This window comes from Danio aesculapii, chromosome 19, assembly GCF_903798145.1.
Source record: "Danio aesculapii chromosome 19, fDanAes4.1, whole genome shotgun sequence".
Lineage (NCBI taxonomy): Eukaryota > Metazoa > Chordata > Actinopteri > Cypriniformes > Danionidae > Danio > Danio aesculapii.
This window is the reverse complement of record NC_079453.1, coordinates 39,642,299-39,659,684: the sequence shown is the minus strand read 5'-3', so window position 1 is coordinate 39,659,684 and position 17,386 is coordinate 39,642,299. Positions and strand designations below refer to the sequence as shown.

Below are 17,386 nucleotides of genomic sequence, written 5' to 3'. Positions count from 1 at the left end.
AAAAGGGATTATGGCTGAGTAGTAATCAGAGCGTCTCTCGGCTGTGGGTTTTTTCGCCTCAGTGCGTGAACTGAATCTGAATTGACACTGTATGGAAGATTTACATACGGCAGCCGTGTCATAGTGATGATGACGGTGGAAAAGTCTGTGGTTTGAACATATTCGGAAGGAAACACAAACCACAGACTTTCTTAATCATTAATGATTGCAAATTAATAAATAGGACTGTTTGACTAGCTAATTATATATAAAACATATTAATATAGGTTATGAACTGAATTTAAGCAGACAGATCATGATTAATAAGCAGCTGTACTGTAGATGCACGGCAAGTGATGGGTTATGTAAGTGTTAATGTGACTATTTCTAATTTCATAGGCTCCTTTTACAGCATCGATGTTGTAATGCAAGTAAAATGTAATCAGTTAAGTAGCCTTAAGCGTTCATTTAGTTGTTCAAGTGTGAAACAAGATGAAGGACCATTTAGACACGTGCCATCAGGTGCAGCAGGCAAACACATAAACTCCATTGAAAATTCTGTAAAATAAATGTCCATATTTATTTAAGCTGACTTACAGTAATCCCTGTGCATATAGCCCATTTATATTAAATAGTGTTTTTTTACTCATAATATAAATGTATATTGTATTGTTCATCATGTATTATACTGTAGATATTATATTAATTAGAAAACTGCTACAGCATACTGTAGTACCAGCTCTAGTAAACTTATAAACTGTAACACTGTGGTAGCTTATGCTTTAATTTGCACAGTAAACTGTGGTGTATTACGGTTAGGGCCAGACAGAATCTGTGGATGTTTTTTGCTATTTCTGCTGAGAATTTTGCTAAAAATCTGCGTATTTCTGCGGAATTATTTTGGGAGTATCATAACTAAAACCTTAATATGTGAAATAAAAATATCGTTTTAACTTTTATTTAATGTTTAAAATGCTAATCCAGTTAGATTCACTTTATTTGGTAAACAAAGCAAGTCTCTCATATAATATCTCTCCTGAAAGTCAAAAAAATATTACTGTACAAACTGCATTGTACATAAATCAGATGAACATTTTCATATTAGTCAATAATATTACTGTGATTAATTAAAAAACGGAATAAATATAGATTTACACACATTTACTCAAGTAAATAAACAGAATTATTGATGGGCTAAAAATCTGTGGAAATCTGCGCGCGCAGATTCCGTGTGGATGGTATAATATACCATATAGTTGTAGAAAAGTTTGAACATATTTTGTTGTTTATATTAATAAAGTTATTTTATTATAGCAACTTTAGAGTTATCACAAAAGATTAATTAGTAATTTACTGGGGTGGCCCAGTAATTAACTCTATTGTTAGTTTGTGATCTTGTTTTGTTTTTTTTGGTCATTTTTTTGTATTTAAGTATTAAAATATAGTTTTAACATGTAATTTATTTACAAAATCTTCAGATATAAAAATATATATCTATAAAGAAAAACAGTGTTTCAATGCTAGGGCCCCATACCTGGAATTGCAAATCACAAAGTCCGACCCTGCTTGCATGTTAAATGCACTAGAGGTCTGCATTTCCATGGCTGTACCAAATAAATTTCTAAATAAAACACGGTAGTGGATGGTAACTCTGGTGTAATTTTAACAGGAACAGGGTGGTCTAACAATATAGCATTCTTGAGTCCCAAGATTATTTCAAAGCAGCATATTTCATAGCTTTCATATTTCAGCATATTACAGCATTTTTCGCACAGTGATTTCACGCAACATCTGCATAACGGTCCTCAGAGCGGATTTTACAAACATGGGAGAGCACAGTGAAGATGCGCTATCCTTCAGCTTGCAATAGAAAACGGTCAGTTTACTGGTAGGAAACCCACATCAGGCAAGTCTGATGTATGGGAGTCTATTTCATGCGTCATAGTTTTACCCTTTAGCAGTCACAAGACTGGAAACCTCAGGTTTAAGGCGGCACTCATGTCTCATCACAAAGGGGCAAACAAAAGTGACATTTAGCCAACAATCCTTGCACAACCTACTGTTTTATCTGTTATCTCTCTCTCTTTTGGTAGTACCCACTTTAAACATGAGATTTTGGAAACCAGATTTAAATTTAGCAGAAACGTTTAGGTCGGATAGAAAAGGGTACGAGTTGGGCAGCGGGTGAACAAAGGCTGTATATATGGCAGGAGAGGTCGGTTGCGGGATAAAATCTGGCAGGAGCGGGCATACAAAACGATTCCCATGCAGACCTCTAGTGTCTACAAGTGCAAACACAAGCAATAATATGCAGTTTGTAGTTCACATAATGGCCACTGGTGTCACCAAAAAACAAGGGTTTCTGAATTCTACACACAGAACTATTTCAAGAGTTCCCACTTAGATATGCTTGGCATTTAAAGCAGGTTTGGCATGCTGTCCCGGGACAGAACCCTGAGCTTGGAGATATTTGAGCCCAGGGCTCCGGCCCAGTCAATAAGCATATCAGGAGATCCGAGATCAGGTAGGTCTCTAGAGCTTCCCCTTTAGAAAAGGGAGGAAAAGGAGGAGATGGGGTGGAAGGGGGGATTCTTCCAAACAAAGCTAGAGCAGTAGGAAGAAAATGATCCATTTATAGTAAACTAGGATCACTCTGATTGGATTATTACTGATTACAGAAGAGCGGTCAGTCTTGCTCAATCATATCATGTGCTCTTCTCGAAATTAGTTTATGAAACTTCACTTAAAAATACTAAATACATTTACATATTTATCAAACAAATCTTACCATATCCACTTGTGGTACTTTTGAACACATACTGTACATTTTTTTCTCCCTCTCAATCTCAACAAGTCTCACATATACACACACTTGTTGAGCACCGTAAGGCTCACCATGCTGCTAAAAATTATTCACAACTGGATTCATCTCGAAAGGCCAGATTGATCTATGAGAGCTGCACTGTTGACACTCTCTACACCACGGCCTGTACTTAAGATGCTAAACGCCTGCTCTCTGGGCCAACGTTTGTGCTGAAATAAGCAGCGCACCCTCCATCAGTTTGAAGGAGTCTTTCTCCACCGTGTGCCCAAGCCATCCATAACAGGACAACCGTAAACCAGGGCGAGCAACCCAGGGAAAAGTTGAGCGAAACAGCTCGTGTCTCTTTGAGCGATGGATAATGCATTCATTCAATCACCGGCTTGTCAGAAGAGCGTCCCTCCCTAGATAAGAGTGTGTTTGATTTCTTAAAGCCAGAGCACTGATTGGATAGGGGAATTGTTGTCTGTTGTGGGGAGATGCAAATGAGTATTTTACAATCTTCTCCATTGCCTCCTATTAATTTGTTTTGATTTTTCTTGTATTCCTCGGGGCCCGTAGCTCATTAGCAGTGATTAATCGGTGAGTGCCGCTGCTTTGGTGCCTTCGTTTGCTGAGCCTCCATTTCGAGCAGGACGCCGTTCCAGAGCATAACTCCAACAGCACTATGTTCAAAGCTAATTCAGCCCTCATCTGATGTGGTGCTGACCTGCATTATAGCTTACTAAAGGAAAGCTAAATGCTACATTTAAAGGGAACGTGCTATATTATTGTTACAGCTTAAAGCAAGTAGTATGTAATCATGTGTTTGTTCTCTGTTTGGGTTATGTTTTATAGAAGAGGTGTCACTTTTCTGTTAAATGAGGTTGGTGTGTGGGTCAGAAGTGAATATGGGTTGTTCACATGTAAAGTACTTGAGTAAACATACATAGATATGTTGATGAGTTATTAGTCCAGTCATTTCATTTCTGCTTGTAGCAAAGTATAAAAGTACTTTTTTGTCTAACACTTAAGTTTACACTATATTGCGTAAAACCAACCATCCATTATTCTATATTTGGTTTACTTAATGTATAGATTTAAATAAAATTTGTTATTAGAGTTGACAAAAGTATTGACTTCGGTACCAATCAGTGCTGAAATTTATATCCTACACACTGATGATTGGCCATTGTGTGCATGTGGTCAACATATATCTGTATGGCAGTGATTGGCCATGAAGGTCATAGGTAGGGCCAGAAAGAATCTGTGGACATTTTTATAATTTTTATTTCTGCAGAGAATTTTGTAACAAATCTAAAACTTAAAATATGAAAAAAAAACCTTTTCAACTTTTATTTAATGTTTACAATGCAAATCCAATTAGATCCACTTATTTGGTAAACAAAGCAAGTCTCTCATATTATACATCAACTAAAAGAAAATATTACAAACTGTATTGTAAATAAATCAACATTTTTATATTAGTCAATAATATTTCTGAACTTAATTTAAAAACCGAATACATATAAATGCACACACATTTACACAAGTGAATAGACTCAATGATGGGCTAAAAATCTGATGATTTCTGCACAGGCAGATTCCGTGTGGGCCGGTTTACCACTTTTCATTGCTGTTTACAAAATGCAAACACAAATACACGGACATTGGAGCATTTAAAAGCTGCATGAACACAATGGCCAATCAGCATGTTAAAGAACGCGCTCAACAGTGCACAAATTTGCAGAAAATTTATGACTGATAAAGATACTTTTGACAACCCTTATATATATAGTTTTATTTTATTACTGTTACAGTCACCTGTGCCCACAAGCCACACTAAAGAGCCCACTACACGTCAGTCACCTGGACTTAATTTCCCGTAACCATTTGCACCTCCACAGCTGATTCTCTTTACCTGACTAGCTGAACCTGTTCACAACTATCCAGACTATTTAATCCGGACCAAGGGCAACAAATGATACATTGTAGCATTTCTCTGACGTTTTTTGGTCCTTTTCATTGCTTTGGTCCTAACCAGTTGAAAAGAACCAAAATGCAGTCATGTGACAAATTCCACATCACTCATTGGTCAGATGTTATTGAACGTGTTTTCTAAACTGCTTTTCGAATTAACGTGTGGAGTAAATGCCAATGGAACTCCTGCAAGTAAACAAACTGGCAGATACAAAATGTCACTTATTACTATGGAGGGACGACTGCACTGGCTGATCCCTGTATCCCTGGTCATAGTATATTATATAGTTTATATCCATCACTTTAGACAATCTTTTCATTTCAAGAATGAAGAGTGGCTGCAGATGGAAAACAATGTTTTAATGTACTGCAAATGACGAAGGTGCATCGCACGTCACTTCAGGAAGAGGCGTGAATTAATTTAGCTAAACTGCAACATGGTCATCTTCCGAAAATATTACCAATGATCCATCAGGTAATGTTTTTATCTCTCTCTCTGTTTAAAATTGATGATGAAGCACTGTCAACAAATATTTTTCCTCCACACCCCATAAGATGGGACAGCGCATCGACCTGTGGCAGCTGGATTAGTCCAAAAAGGCAGTACTTTTTGTGGTTGAGTCAGTTTTAGTTCGGATCATGTTTTCACCATAAAGGGTTCGTTACGCTTTTTTGGTCCGCTTTTGGTGTGCACTTGAGTGCGATTGCTACATTCACACCTGCCCAAAAGAAGGGAAAACAGGAAAAAGGGAAAACAAACTCTAGTGCGATTCAACCGACAAAAATAAGGCAGGTGTGAAAACCCCCTTAGTCTTGTCTCCGTGTCATTGACAATTCTAAGTGTTACCTTTGTTTTCCTCACTCCTTTTTTATTTTATTTTGCTGCCTGCCAATGTTTTGACTTTAGATAGTTTTTTTTGTACTTTGGACATTTTGCTGCCCTGACCATAGACTGTATTTTGAATCACTCTTTTGGATTTTCGGCTAGGGATGCACCGATACCATTTTTTTTGGAACCGATTTGATCTTGATACCAAAACTCGGAGTATCGACCGATACAGATCTGATCCCGATACTGTGCCGTTTTTTTTCTTTTTTCTTCTAAGCATAATTCAGTTTCTATAGATCTGGTGATAAACTCAAATAATGTCTTCTTTAGTAAAAATAACAGAGCTATGGCCTACATTATATGACAGACGACACAATCTAACTAAAAACATAATGCTTGCTATAAACTAGGCTACATTATTTGAGCATTCGTTTTGGCATTGATCTGTTGTTGTCCAGCTTATGTTTCCTTTTTTAATATTAAGATTTTTCTTTGAAATCTGCAGTAGGCTACCACTATTGACACTATTCATTCATTAATTTTCTTGTCTGCTTAGTCCCTTTATTAATCCGGGGTCGCCACAGCGGAATGAACCGCCAACTTATCCAGCACATGTTTTACGCAGCAGATGCCCTTCCAGCCGCAACCCATCTCTGGTAATTATTGACACTAATTGTTGGTAAAATCATCAGCTTTTTAGCAAAGTCTGATATTTCCTGCAGGTTTGATGCAGACTAAACTAAACTGTCTGAGGCTAGTTTTACTTAGTAATCCCTCGCCAAATCTCTCAGTGAGTGAGAAAGTTCAAAACAACGTCCACTTGCTTCATTTATATGCTTTATATGCATATGCTTCAGCGCCAAACTAAATGCATTTCTCCACTGATTATTTAAACTACCAGGAACAAATAGTCTTGGAGAAAGTTTTTTGTGTTGTCATGAACACAACACGCAGTTTGAATTGTGAATGAATGAAGAATAATTTACAGGTGAACATGAGTCAAAGCACGTGAATATTCATCTGTGCTTCACATTAAACTATCCAATGGCTTCAGAATATTCAGGATATAGTAGGCCTGCATGACATATTTCTGGTACCTTATAATAGGCTACCTTCATGGCTTAGTTGGCTTATAAACACAGAATATAGCACACGTGCAAGATTGGATTTGGATCGGTACCAGCTGGCCGATACCCGATACAGCAAAAATAAACCGATATCCGATCCAAGTATCAGGATCGGTACATCCCTATTTTCGACCCTATACTTTTATTTGCCATGAATTTGATGACTGCCTATCTGACTCTGAATTTGGTCCTTGCTTCTGTCATCATGTTTTCTGTCCGCAACAATTACCAAATTATGATACACTGATAACTAATACTGATAATAACTGATATTTCAAGTGCGCAAACAAAGGTTCCATGAATCCAGAGTTGTTGATTCAAACGCAGATTTAAGTGGATCATGATTTAACAGGTTAAAAGAAAAAAAATCTGTATATTTTACTTGAGTGTGTGCTGATTTCTACAGTTTAAAATAACCTTTTAAAGTTTATGCCATTTATTTATGCTACGGCACATAGACAGACAGAAAGATGGATGTATGGACAGACAGTCTGATTTGATTGACGGACGGACGGACGGACGGACGGACGGACGGACGGACGGACGGACGGACGGACGGACGGACGGACGGACGGACGGAAGGACGGACGGACAGACAGACAGACAGACAGACAGACAGACAGACAGATAGATAGATAGATAGATAGATAGATAGATAGATAGATCGATAGATCGATAGATAGATACATATGCATATTTACACACACAGACACACACATCTACCTTTTTCATATATTTATATTTTTCATCACAGTCTTGCCCTGTTTGCAAAGCCCTGCCAAGAAAGGATGCCATAGTAACAAAGCAGGTAGGAACTTATCACAACACTGCAATATCTCCAAAGTGCTCTCTGCTTATGACAGATTCAGCCTTTCAAATCTGAAACATGCAGCTCTGTCCTCTTGAAAATCCGCCTCAGTCCTGTGAAGCACAGCTGCCAGTGCCTGTCTGACACCACACACACACACGCAGACACACACACACACTGCAAGAGGAGAGAGGAGGGAAGTAGTGGGGAGAACTGTGCAGTATTATTTGCTCTTTGGAGCAAACATGCACACCGCTTTATGATGAGAGTTAAATCAAGGAGGTTAATTGAAAAATGAGATAAACAAAGCCCCTGAAACGGCGCGGAGGAGATTGTGCCTGGCAGCTCAGACGGGCCACCACCATTTCAGCTGCGATGCTTCTCCAGACTGCACTAGTTTGATAAAAAAACCACCCGGTTAATTGTCTTGCTGTTTCTTCGACTTCATTTTGCTCCAATTAGGGGGAAAAAAGGCAAGAAACTGTGTGGCAGTGATTAGTATTCATGTACTTGTATAGAGAAGATGCAGTGGAGAGCTTTCACAGATTTGCTAGCAGGTGATGAATGCCATCTGCTTTCATTTCTTACTGTTCCTTGAAATATGCCAAAAGACTGTTGCATGTCTAATTATTTATTTCACGACAGACAAAAGTTCAACAGATTTAGCAATAGCCTATATAACTTTTGCTACCTGTAATGCATTACCCCCAACACTGTCTGGCACATTATTAAACAATCCTGAAGAATCCATTTTGCACTTCATTGTTAAAGACAGTATGCATTTGTTACAGCTAGGGGGCGCATATTCACAACAAACAAATGTGTAGTTTGATGATGACGTAACTGAGTGTGGAATCATGGGAGTTGTGGTCTTTGTTAGATTTTACAGGACTCAAATCATGAGTCATGATTTACAGAAATCATGTTGATGGATGAGTTCAACAGGTTATATGCAGGAATCCTAAAGGAAATTTCAATACCTTTTTAAGACCTTTTAAAGACCTTCTCAGAATATTTTAAGACCTGATCGCCACTTCAAGTTCTAATCAGTCTCAAACGTTTAACTTAATAAACAGTTGTAGTTAAATAAATGAACGGAGCACAACCGTGCAACAGAACTTAGATCAGCTTGGAAGAAACAAAGCTTGAAAGAACAAATTATGTGGTTGTTTTCAGTGACAGGCTTCAGCCGCTGTTTAAACTCGTCTTTCTCCAACCAAGAGTATGCAAACGTGCATTATCCCATTTTGCCATCTATTTTGCTCTATGGCAGGGCTATTCAATTAGTTTGTCATGGGGGCCAGTTCATGAACAGCATCCCAAATGAGGGGCCGGAGAGATATGATTTGCAATATGAGTGATGACACAACAGCAATATAAGAGCCCATATGTTGTATTTTTGCTCCTTAAGACACCCATGTTGTATTTTTCTATATTAAAATGTTAATATATTATACATTGAAACTACGTAACATTACTGCATTGTACAATGTGGCTTTTTTTCACAAACATTCAAATGTTGTATTTCAAAGCACAACAAAAGCAGTGCATTGCTTAAGTAGGCTTCTTCTACGTTCAGACACATTCATATGTTTTATTTTGTTTGGAACTGCATAACAATTATGGATGCATTTATTATAGATTTTGGTTGTACAAATATATAGTCTGAAGAATAATCACGGTTTTACGGTCAGTCATCACGTCTAATGTAGTACTTAAGTTTTATATTAAGTACATATTAAAATGATCTCTTGCTTTTATCCGCGTTCATACATCAATAATCATTTTAATAATTTGTAATAATTCGTCTAACATATCTTTTGTTTACACAGCACTGAAAGCCACGCACAAGTCTCACCACTACAGCGTGAGATGTTTTCTACTCGATGCATCTAAATGGCGCGAGCGCATCGCTCCGCTTGTGCGCACATATTGGCATATATTCTAATATTGGAAATAACGAACTTGCATGCGGAAAAAATACGATATGTGATATAAGCTCGGAACTTTAAACTAGCGCACATGTGGCATAACTTTGTTTAGTTGCAGTAGTTTTGTTCTGTGCAACAGAAACGCAGCGTTGAGAAGCTTTCAAGCTTAAGTATCCAAATGTTTTCAGCTGCTCGGGCCACTTGCTTGATATCAGATGACTCACGCTCTGCGCAGCCTTCAACCGCAGCTCATGCTGTATTAAACAGACGCACATCACGTCATAACTATAGCGTTTTTCGACTGAACTAAATTTATTTTTGATGTCTTGGTCGGAACAAATTGACTCGCGGGCTGCCAATTGAATAGCCCTGCTCTATGGTTTTGCTACATGTGGAGAGCATCACATCACCTTCCCGCGTTTGTCGCAAATTACTTGACATCACCCTGACACAGGAGCTTGGCCGGACGCACCCAGCCCAAACCAATAAAGGAAAATAAATATATTTATGGTGTCAAAATATGGTGTTTATTTGGTGTCAAACACTTAAACAAACACTTGGACAACGCTTGAACAAAATTTAAGACCTCATAAAAACGGGATTAAGGCTTTTTAATACCTTTTAAGGGCCTTAATTTTCTCATGATTGATTTATCAACTTTAATACTTTTTAAAACCCCGCGGACACCCTGTTTAGGTATTTAAGACTTATTATCATGGTAGTATGAACCAGAGTAAGGCTGAAAAAGCAATCAAAGCAAAATATGAGTAAAGAAATTGCTGAAGAGAGACAAGTGCGAGAAGACACGAAAGCAGCTAAGCTTTTATTATGCCACAGTCGACAGCTTCCGGTTCTATCGGTTGTGTTCATATGGGGAAGAAACAATACTGTTTTATCATAATAAATACTTTTTAGGGTTCTGTTATAATGCTGCTCTCTGTAGTCTAATAAAACACAACATATTAAAGCGTCTTTGGTGTTTCGTTGTTTTCTATCAGAATCAGAATCAGAATCAGAATCGGTTTTATTGCCAAGTGTGCTTCACACACACAAGGAATTTGTTTTGGCTACAGAAGCTTCCAGTGTACATAAAGTGACATGTGACAACACAAAATAATCTGAAAAAAATAAAATAATAATAATAAAAAAAGATGAACATTAAACAGATGCGGTTAGTGAAGAAACCTGGATGTTGAGTTGTATGTACAGATTGTTATAAATATACAGGTTATAAGGTGCTGTGTACAAGTGCGAATGTAGAAAGTATTGCATTGTATATTGATATAAGGTGCTGTGTACAAGTGCGTATGAGAAAGTATTGCACATATTTGTTGCACAGTAGGGGAATATTTAACTGTTCATAAGGTAGACAGCCTGAGGAAAGAAACTTTTCCTGTGTCTGGCTGTTTTTGTGCTCGGTGCTCTGAAGCGCCGACCAGACGGTAACAGTTCGAACAGGTAGTGTGCTGGGTGTGAGGCGTCCAGAGTGATTTTGCGAGCCCTTTTACTCACTCTGGAAGAGTACAGTTCTTGAAGTGTAGGAAGGGTAGTGCCCGTGATTCGTTCAGCAGTCCGGACTATTCGATGTAGTCTATGGAGGTCAGTTTTGGCAGCTGAGCCAAACCAGACGGTGATTGAAGTGCAGAGGATGGATTGGATGACAGCTGAGTAGAACTGTACGAGCAGCTCCTGTGGCAGGTTGAACTTCCTCAGCTGACGAAGGAAGTACAGTCTCTGCTGGGCTTTCTTCACAATAGAGTCTATATGAGTGTCCCACTTCAGATCCTGAGAGATGGTGGTGCCCAGGAACCTGAATGACTCTACTGCAGCCACAGTGCTGTTCATGATGGTGAGTGGGGGGAGTGCAGGGGGGTTTCTCCTAAAGTCCACTATCATCTCCACTGTTTTGAGCGTGTTCAGCTCCAGGTTGTTGTATCTGCACCATAACGCCAGCCGCTCCACCTCCTGTCTGTATGCAGACTCGTCACCGTTCTGGATGAGGCAGATAACAGTAGTGTCGTCTGCAAACTTAATGAGTTTGATGGAGGGGTCTTTTGCAGTGCAGTCGTTGGTGTACAAGGAGAAGAGCAGTGGAGAAAGAACACATCCCTGGGGGGCACCAGTGCTGATGGTGCGGCTGTCGGATGTGATTTTGCCCATTCTGACTAGCTGCTGTCTATCTGTCAGAAAGCTGGTGATCCATTGACAGACAGAGCTAGGAACAGAGAGCTGGGCCAGTTTGTACTCAAGCAGTGATGGGACGATGGTGTTAAAGGCAGAACTGAAGTCCACAAACAGAATCCTTGCGTAGTTCCCTGGTTTGTCCAGATGTTGTAGGGTATAATGCAGTCCCATGTTGACTGCATCATCCACAGACCGGTTTGCTCTATAGGCGAACTGCAGGGGTCCAGCAGGGGTCCAGTGATGTCCTTCAGATATGCTAGCACCAGTCTTTCGAATGACTTCATGGCCACAGATGTTAAGGCCACAGGTCTATAAAACCAAACAACGTCATTAGCAAGAAGACACTGCTCCATGTACCTACTGTACTTCAAATAGTTTTTTTCTGAGCATTTCTTGAAACTATAAGGTAAGTTCATAATTCAGCAACATATATAAAACTGTTCTAGTGGTTTTTGGATATTTTAATGAAAAAATCTTAATGTGACTAAGGACGTATTCACACTATAGTACAGTTGACTTGAGCGCCGTCGAAGAGTGCTTGTCCCCCCTCACCTCTCCCCTGACGGCCTGCACTTACATTACATCTTTATCTTCCGAGCTAAAGTACATCATCGATGATGCGACTGTTCGGTTTAACAGGAAGAGAAGCGCTCTCACTCAGTACAGTGGACATTGCTTTAGTTATATTGCTTTGTATTATTTTAAGTCGTTGGGGATGCAGACACAGTCAGATATTTTGCTGAACAGATCCACAACTTTTGATGCTCATAAAAATAACATAAAAGTCCTCGTGGTGCAGGTATTAGGTTTGTTGAAGGTGGCAATTGACGTGTAGCGAGAGGTTTGTATCTTAAAAAAACTATTACAGTTTATGATCATTGAAAAGTAAGAATGATTAATAAATCTATATGAAACAGTCCCTTAAAAGTGACTTCACGTCTTCAGTTTTGGACACAGGCGCGCTTTGCACTCACACTACAAGCATACCGTGCCAAAGCCCAACTGAACTGTGCTTTTGCACACCTCTTCCAACACTGTAAATGTTATGTATTTTTTTCAGCAGCTGGGGTGTCATAAAACAACTTAAAAATAATGGTCATTAAATTACAGAAATTTACTGTAGAATAACAAGACGTTTAATTACAGAAATTTCCTTAAATTTAAATTTACTGTAAATTTCTGTAATTTAACGCCCATTATTTTATGGTAAATTTCTGTAAATTAACGCTCGTTATTTGACAGTAAATTTCTGTTATTTAATGGGCATTAATTTACGGTAAATTACTGTAATTTAACAGATGTTATTTTATAGTAATTTCTACAATTTAATGGCCGTTATTTTATGGTAACTTTCTGTAATGTAACGGCCGCCATTTTATGGTAAATTTCTGTAATTTAACGGCCTATATTTTATGGTAAATTTCTGCAATTTAACGGCTGCTAATTTATGGTAAATGTCTGTATGCCGTTATACATGTGGTTTATTCATAAACTAATTTCAAGAGGATCACGTGCTTATAATCAACACGGCTGGCTCCTCATTAGCTCCGTAATCTGACCCATTAGATGATTACGGAAGCATTATAAATAACCAGAGTTTTTCACTCCAGTTATCTTCATCTTGAAGCTCCCCCCTTCCACCCCTACTTCCTCCCTCTTTTTCCGATGGGCGACACGGTAGCCCAGCGGCTAGCGCTGTGGCCTCACAGCAAGAACACCACTAGTCCAACTTCCTATAGGACTGGTTGGTGTTTCTGTGCGGAGTTTACATGTTCTCCCCGTGTTCGTGTGGGTTTCCCCCGGGTCCCCCGGTTTCCTCCCACCGTCCAAAAACATAAAACATAGTCAATCGACTAAACAAATTAGCAATGAAATAACCCTAGTTTACACTTCTCACGCAGCGACAAGCAGGGGAGCTCTCGAGACCTACCTGAGCTCGAACTATCCTCTCGCCCTTCTAACGGGTGGGAGCCCGGGCTCGAGGATATTACGAGCTAAGGGCTCTCTCCCGGGACAGCATGCCAAATACACTTTATTGATTATCAGTTAGTTGAAATCTTGAATGGCACCCCAGCTGCTAGAAAAAAACGTAAAATAACAGAATTTTTTTTTACAGTGTATTGTGAGTGCACCCTTAGTGTACTGCAAATAAGGTAAATGGACTTACAATTTTTCTTATATCTTTTCTCATTTTTAGCTTAATACAATTGTGCAGTAGTTTTACAGCACAATTGTAACTATTATTTTACAGTGCACTTGTACATTTTACAGTATTACTGCTAAGTTTTAAAGTATTACTGGCAAAATTGACAAATTAACAATTGTAATTGTTAATTTACACTGCACTTGTAAGTTTTGCCACCACTTGCAACCAAAATTGCTGAAATACTGTAGATTTTACAGCAATCTTTTTACAGTGTACTATGCATCAGTAAAGGCCTACATCCATACTTTAAACTATGTAAAAAAAATACACAGTAGTATGTCAGAATTCTTAGTCATAAAAAAAGTCAAAAAAGTACACAGATAATGTATTTCTTCTATTACTATTCTGACGTGTGCATATGATGGACCATTGAGGCCACAGATTTGTGACAGTGACAACATGGCAGATGTTGTATGTCTAAATTTGATTCATACTACATATGTTCTTTCTATAAAAAATCAAATGCATTTCAGATGCAGTGCTACTGTACTGATACTTTTTGTTGTAAGAAAAAAAAAAACACAGCTAGGACATTGTGCTTAATATATACATATGTATACTGTGTTCAGAAAAACCAACAATTGTCATCATTCACCATAGCTCTAATGTCAGGAATGACAGGAGGGCAAGCAAATGATGGCGGTATGAATTAATTTTGGGTGCTGTTACACTTCCTGCAGTGGCATCATGCCATGGCCGGGCAGCGAGTGTGTGCTCAGCTCATTTTCTGGACAATAATGTATACTAGAAAAGAAATGAGGTGTGTCCTCTGTGGCCTTTCAGAATCCTTGAAAGACTCTTTTTCAAAAACAAATCTACTGTCACCGAACACCCCTCCTTCTCTCCCAGGCGGGATCCAGGGATAGTGAGCTTGGTATTTTTGTGTTAACTAATTAACATCCATCCTTCATGCTGTCTGGATGAATGCGCTATGGGGAGGGGAGAGAGCGAGCTAAATGCCATGACTCGTGCATGAATTTCAATTAGTCCAATCAGCCGTGATTTTCATGCCGCTGTCAATAATATGTAGAATTGTGGGCTTATCTGTGTTTGCCATGCTGTTTGTGATTTTCTTTCTGATACCCAAAGGAGTGAGAACTGTGCTCTATCCTTCCAGGATAAACTGAGGAGTCAGCAGGAATGTGCTGCCGGTTCTTAGTGCTCATCGTTTTAAAGTGGCTTATGTGCTGTTGGAATTATAATTTGAAATTCAATATTGCCACTTAACTCTTTGCAAGTCTGTTGGGAGAGTGACTTATTATAATAAAAATGTGCATTATTGCATCATTAGGAATTATATCTGTATTTTAGATGATTATTTGTAGGGCTGGAGGATTTTATCGATTCTGCGATATAAATCGATTTTTTTTTTCAAAGAAAGTATCGATTTTTCAGCCGCGAGTATCGATACATACGTCCCCTTCAAATCCCCCGTGTTGTTTACCCCCGTTCGCGTTGCAGGAAGAGGGATTTGCTGAGCCAGCCACTAGTGTTGCGGTAGAGCAAGTTACCTGTACTAACTTTACACAGACGTCTACCTCTTCCTGTTTACCAAGGAAGAGCGTGGATATTCAGAGAATGGCGGCGAATATATTAATATATCACCATCACGGCCCACTTTATCAACGAGGAATGGGAGCTCGTTATGTATGTTTTGCAAACCAGGGACATGCCCGAGAGCCACACCGGAAACAACCTGGCAGAACATCTGAGAAAGGCCATCGGTGAGTGGGGAATCGCAGAAAAGGATCCGGTAATCGTCACTGACAATGCGTCAAATATGACAATCGCGGCTGAGGAGGCAGAATTCAAATGTTATGCTCATACGCTAAATCTAGCTGCACAACGTGCCCTCAAAATCACAGCAGTTACACGCCTGCTGGGAAGGGTGAGACGCATTGTGAGTTTCTTCAGACGGAGCACCACAGCCAACCACATGCTGAAAGAGAAACAGAGGCTTCTACAACTACCAGAGCACAAGTTGATGACGGATGTAGTTACCAGGTTAGTGTGTGGTTACTTTTCAATAGTTTTTGTTTTTTTATTAATTATTACATTATTATTAAATTCGTTTAGTCTTTTGTGTAAAGCATCCGTGCTGTCTATAAATAAAGTATATTTCTTTTATTTAACTACAGATGGAATAGTGCACATGACATGCTGGAAAGATTCCTGGAGCAACAACTGGCCATCTGCGCAACCCTGCTCTCGAGTGAAGTCAGTAAGACCGAGAAAGATCTGTGCACACTAACTGAGTCGGACGTGACATTTGATGTTTTGGAGAAGCCATGGTACTACTACTGTATGTTTACTTTCATGGCAGCTAGACTTGCTACCTCATGTTTTTTGTCAAGCTAAAAAGATGTCAAAGAAACTGTTCAGAACAGGCCACTTGCACTTTAACTCTCCATTGTTAATTGCAAATTGCAATGTTGCACTTTATTTACTTTTCAAAGGCTTGTAAGCTACAGTTTGCACTGTTTCAATAAATGGAAAAATTTTTCTCATCACATCTTGAATTAATTTTGTCCAGCATTTATTTTGCAAGCTGTCTGATGTTTAAGTTTATTTCAATTAATTAAATCCAAGTAAATTAAACACTCCCAAAATGTCACCAAAATCACTTTGTCTCTTTTAAATCTATCAGAAAATGATGTAAGCGTATCAAATGATATAGAATCGTATCGAATTATATCGAATCGTATCGAATCGTATCGTTGGCTAAATATCGTGATATATATCGTATCGTGAGCTGAATATCGTGTATCGTATCGTATCGTGAGATTAGTGTATCGCTACAGCCCTAATTATTTGAGCTGTTTTTCCACAAATATTGCCTCACCTGACACTTTTTTGATAAATCTGTTCAATAGACTCTAAGCATGTAGACGTGGTCAAAATTATATGCTGAAGTTTAACTGAACATCAGGATGCAGAAGAAACGTGATTTACGGTAAGTGGTCTGAGAATTGTTGTGCCTTATTGATGGTTTCAACTGATAGAATAGCAACAGTAACTCAAATAACCATTTGTTTCAATCAAGGTCTGCATCTCTTAATCCACAACATGTCAAACCTGGAAGCAGATGGGCTACAACAGCAGCAGCAGAAGAAGCTATCAGAAGCTATCTGAATCCTGATGAGGCTTGATTTTTAAGGATCAGGATTTTGTTGTAAACCACATACACATCAGTAGATAATTTCTTTCAACACTCTGTGCTTCTTTATGCCAATTGAGGGTCCTTGCCTTGCCTTTAAACACCACAGCACACACTGTACATTGACAAACAAAAACAGAAAGAAAACAGTCAAAATGGATAACGTCCTTGCAGAAAACGACCAGTACATTCTGTTAAAAAATAACCTTAATCAAACGGCCTTGATTTAATGCATTTGTTCTGTTCACTTGTACATGAGCGATTCTAGAACTGTGGGTACATTTAGCTTCTCCTAGAGAAACTTTGAACTCCTTGAAAAAAACTTGTGACAGTTTTAAATGACACAATTTATGTCAAATGATCACTAAAATAATGCTTGAATGTG

At 38.7% G+C, this 17,386-nt stretch overlaps 1 protein-coding gene across 1 annotated transcript; it reads left to right on the top strand.

The window, feature by feature from the left end:
• The first annotated feature begins 15,180 nt into the window (after nt 1-15,180).
• On the top strand, nt 15,181-16,374 carry LOC130246961 (zinc finger BED domain-containing protein 4-like). The gene is made up of 2 exons (XM_056480130.1): nt 15,181-15,848; nt 15,983-16,374. Exons 1-2 carry the CDS (start codon nt 15,490-15,492, stop codon nt 16,200-16,202), a joined length of 579 nt encoding a protein of 192 aa, XP_056336105.1. The 5' UTR covers nt 15,181-15,489; the 3' UTR covers nt 16,203-16,374.
• Nucleotides 16,375-17,386: the final 1,012 nt, after the last annotated feature.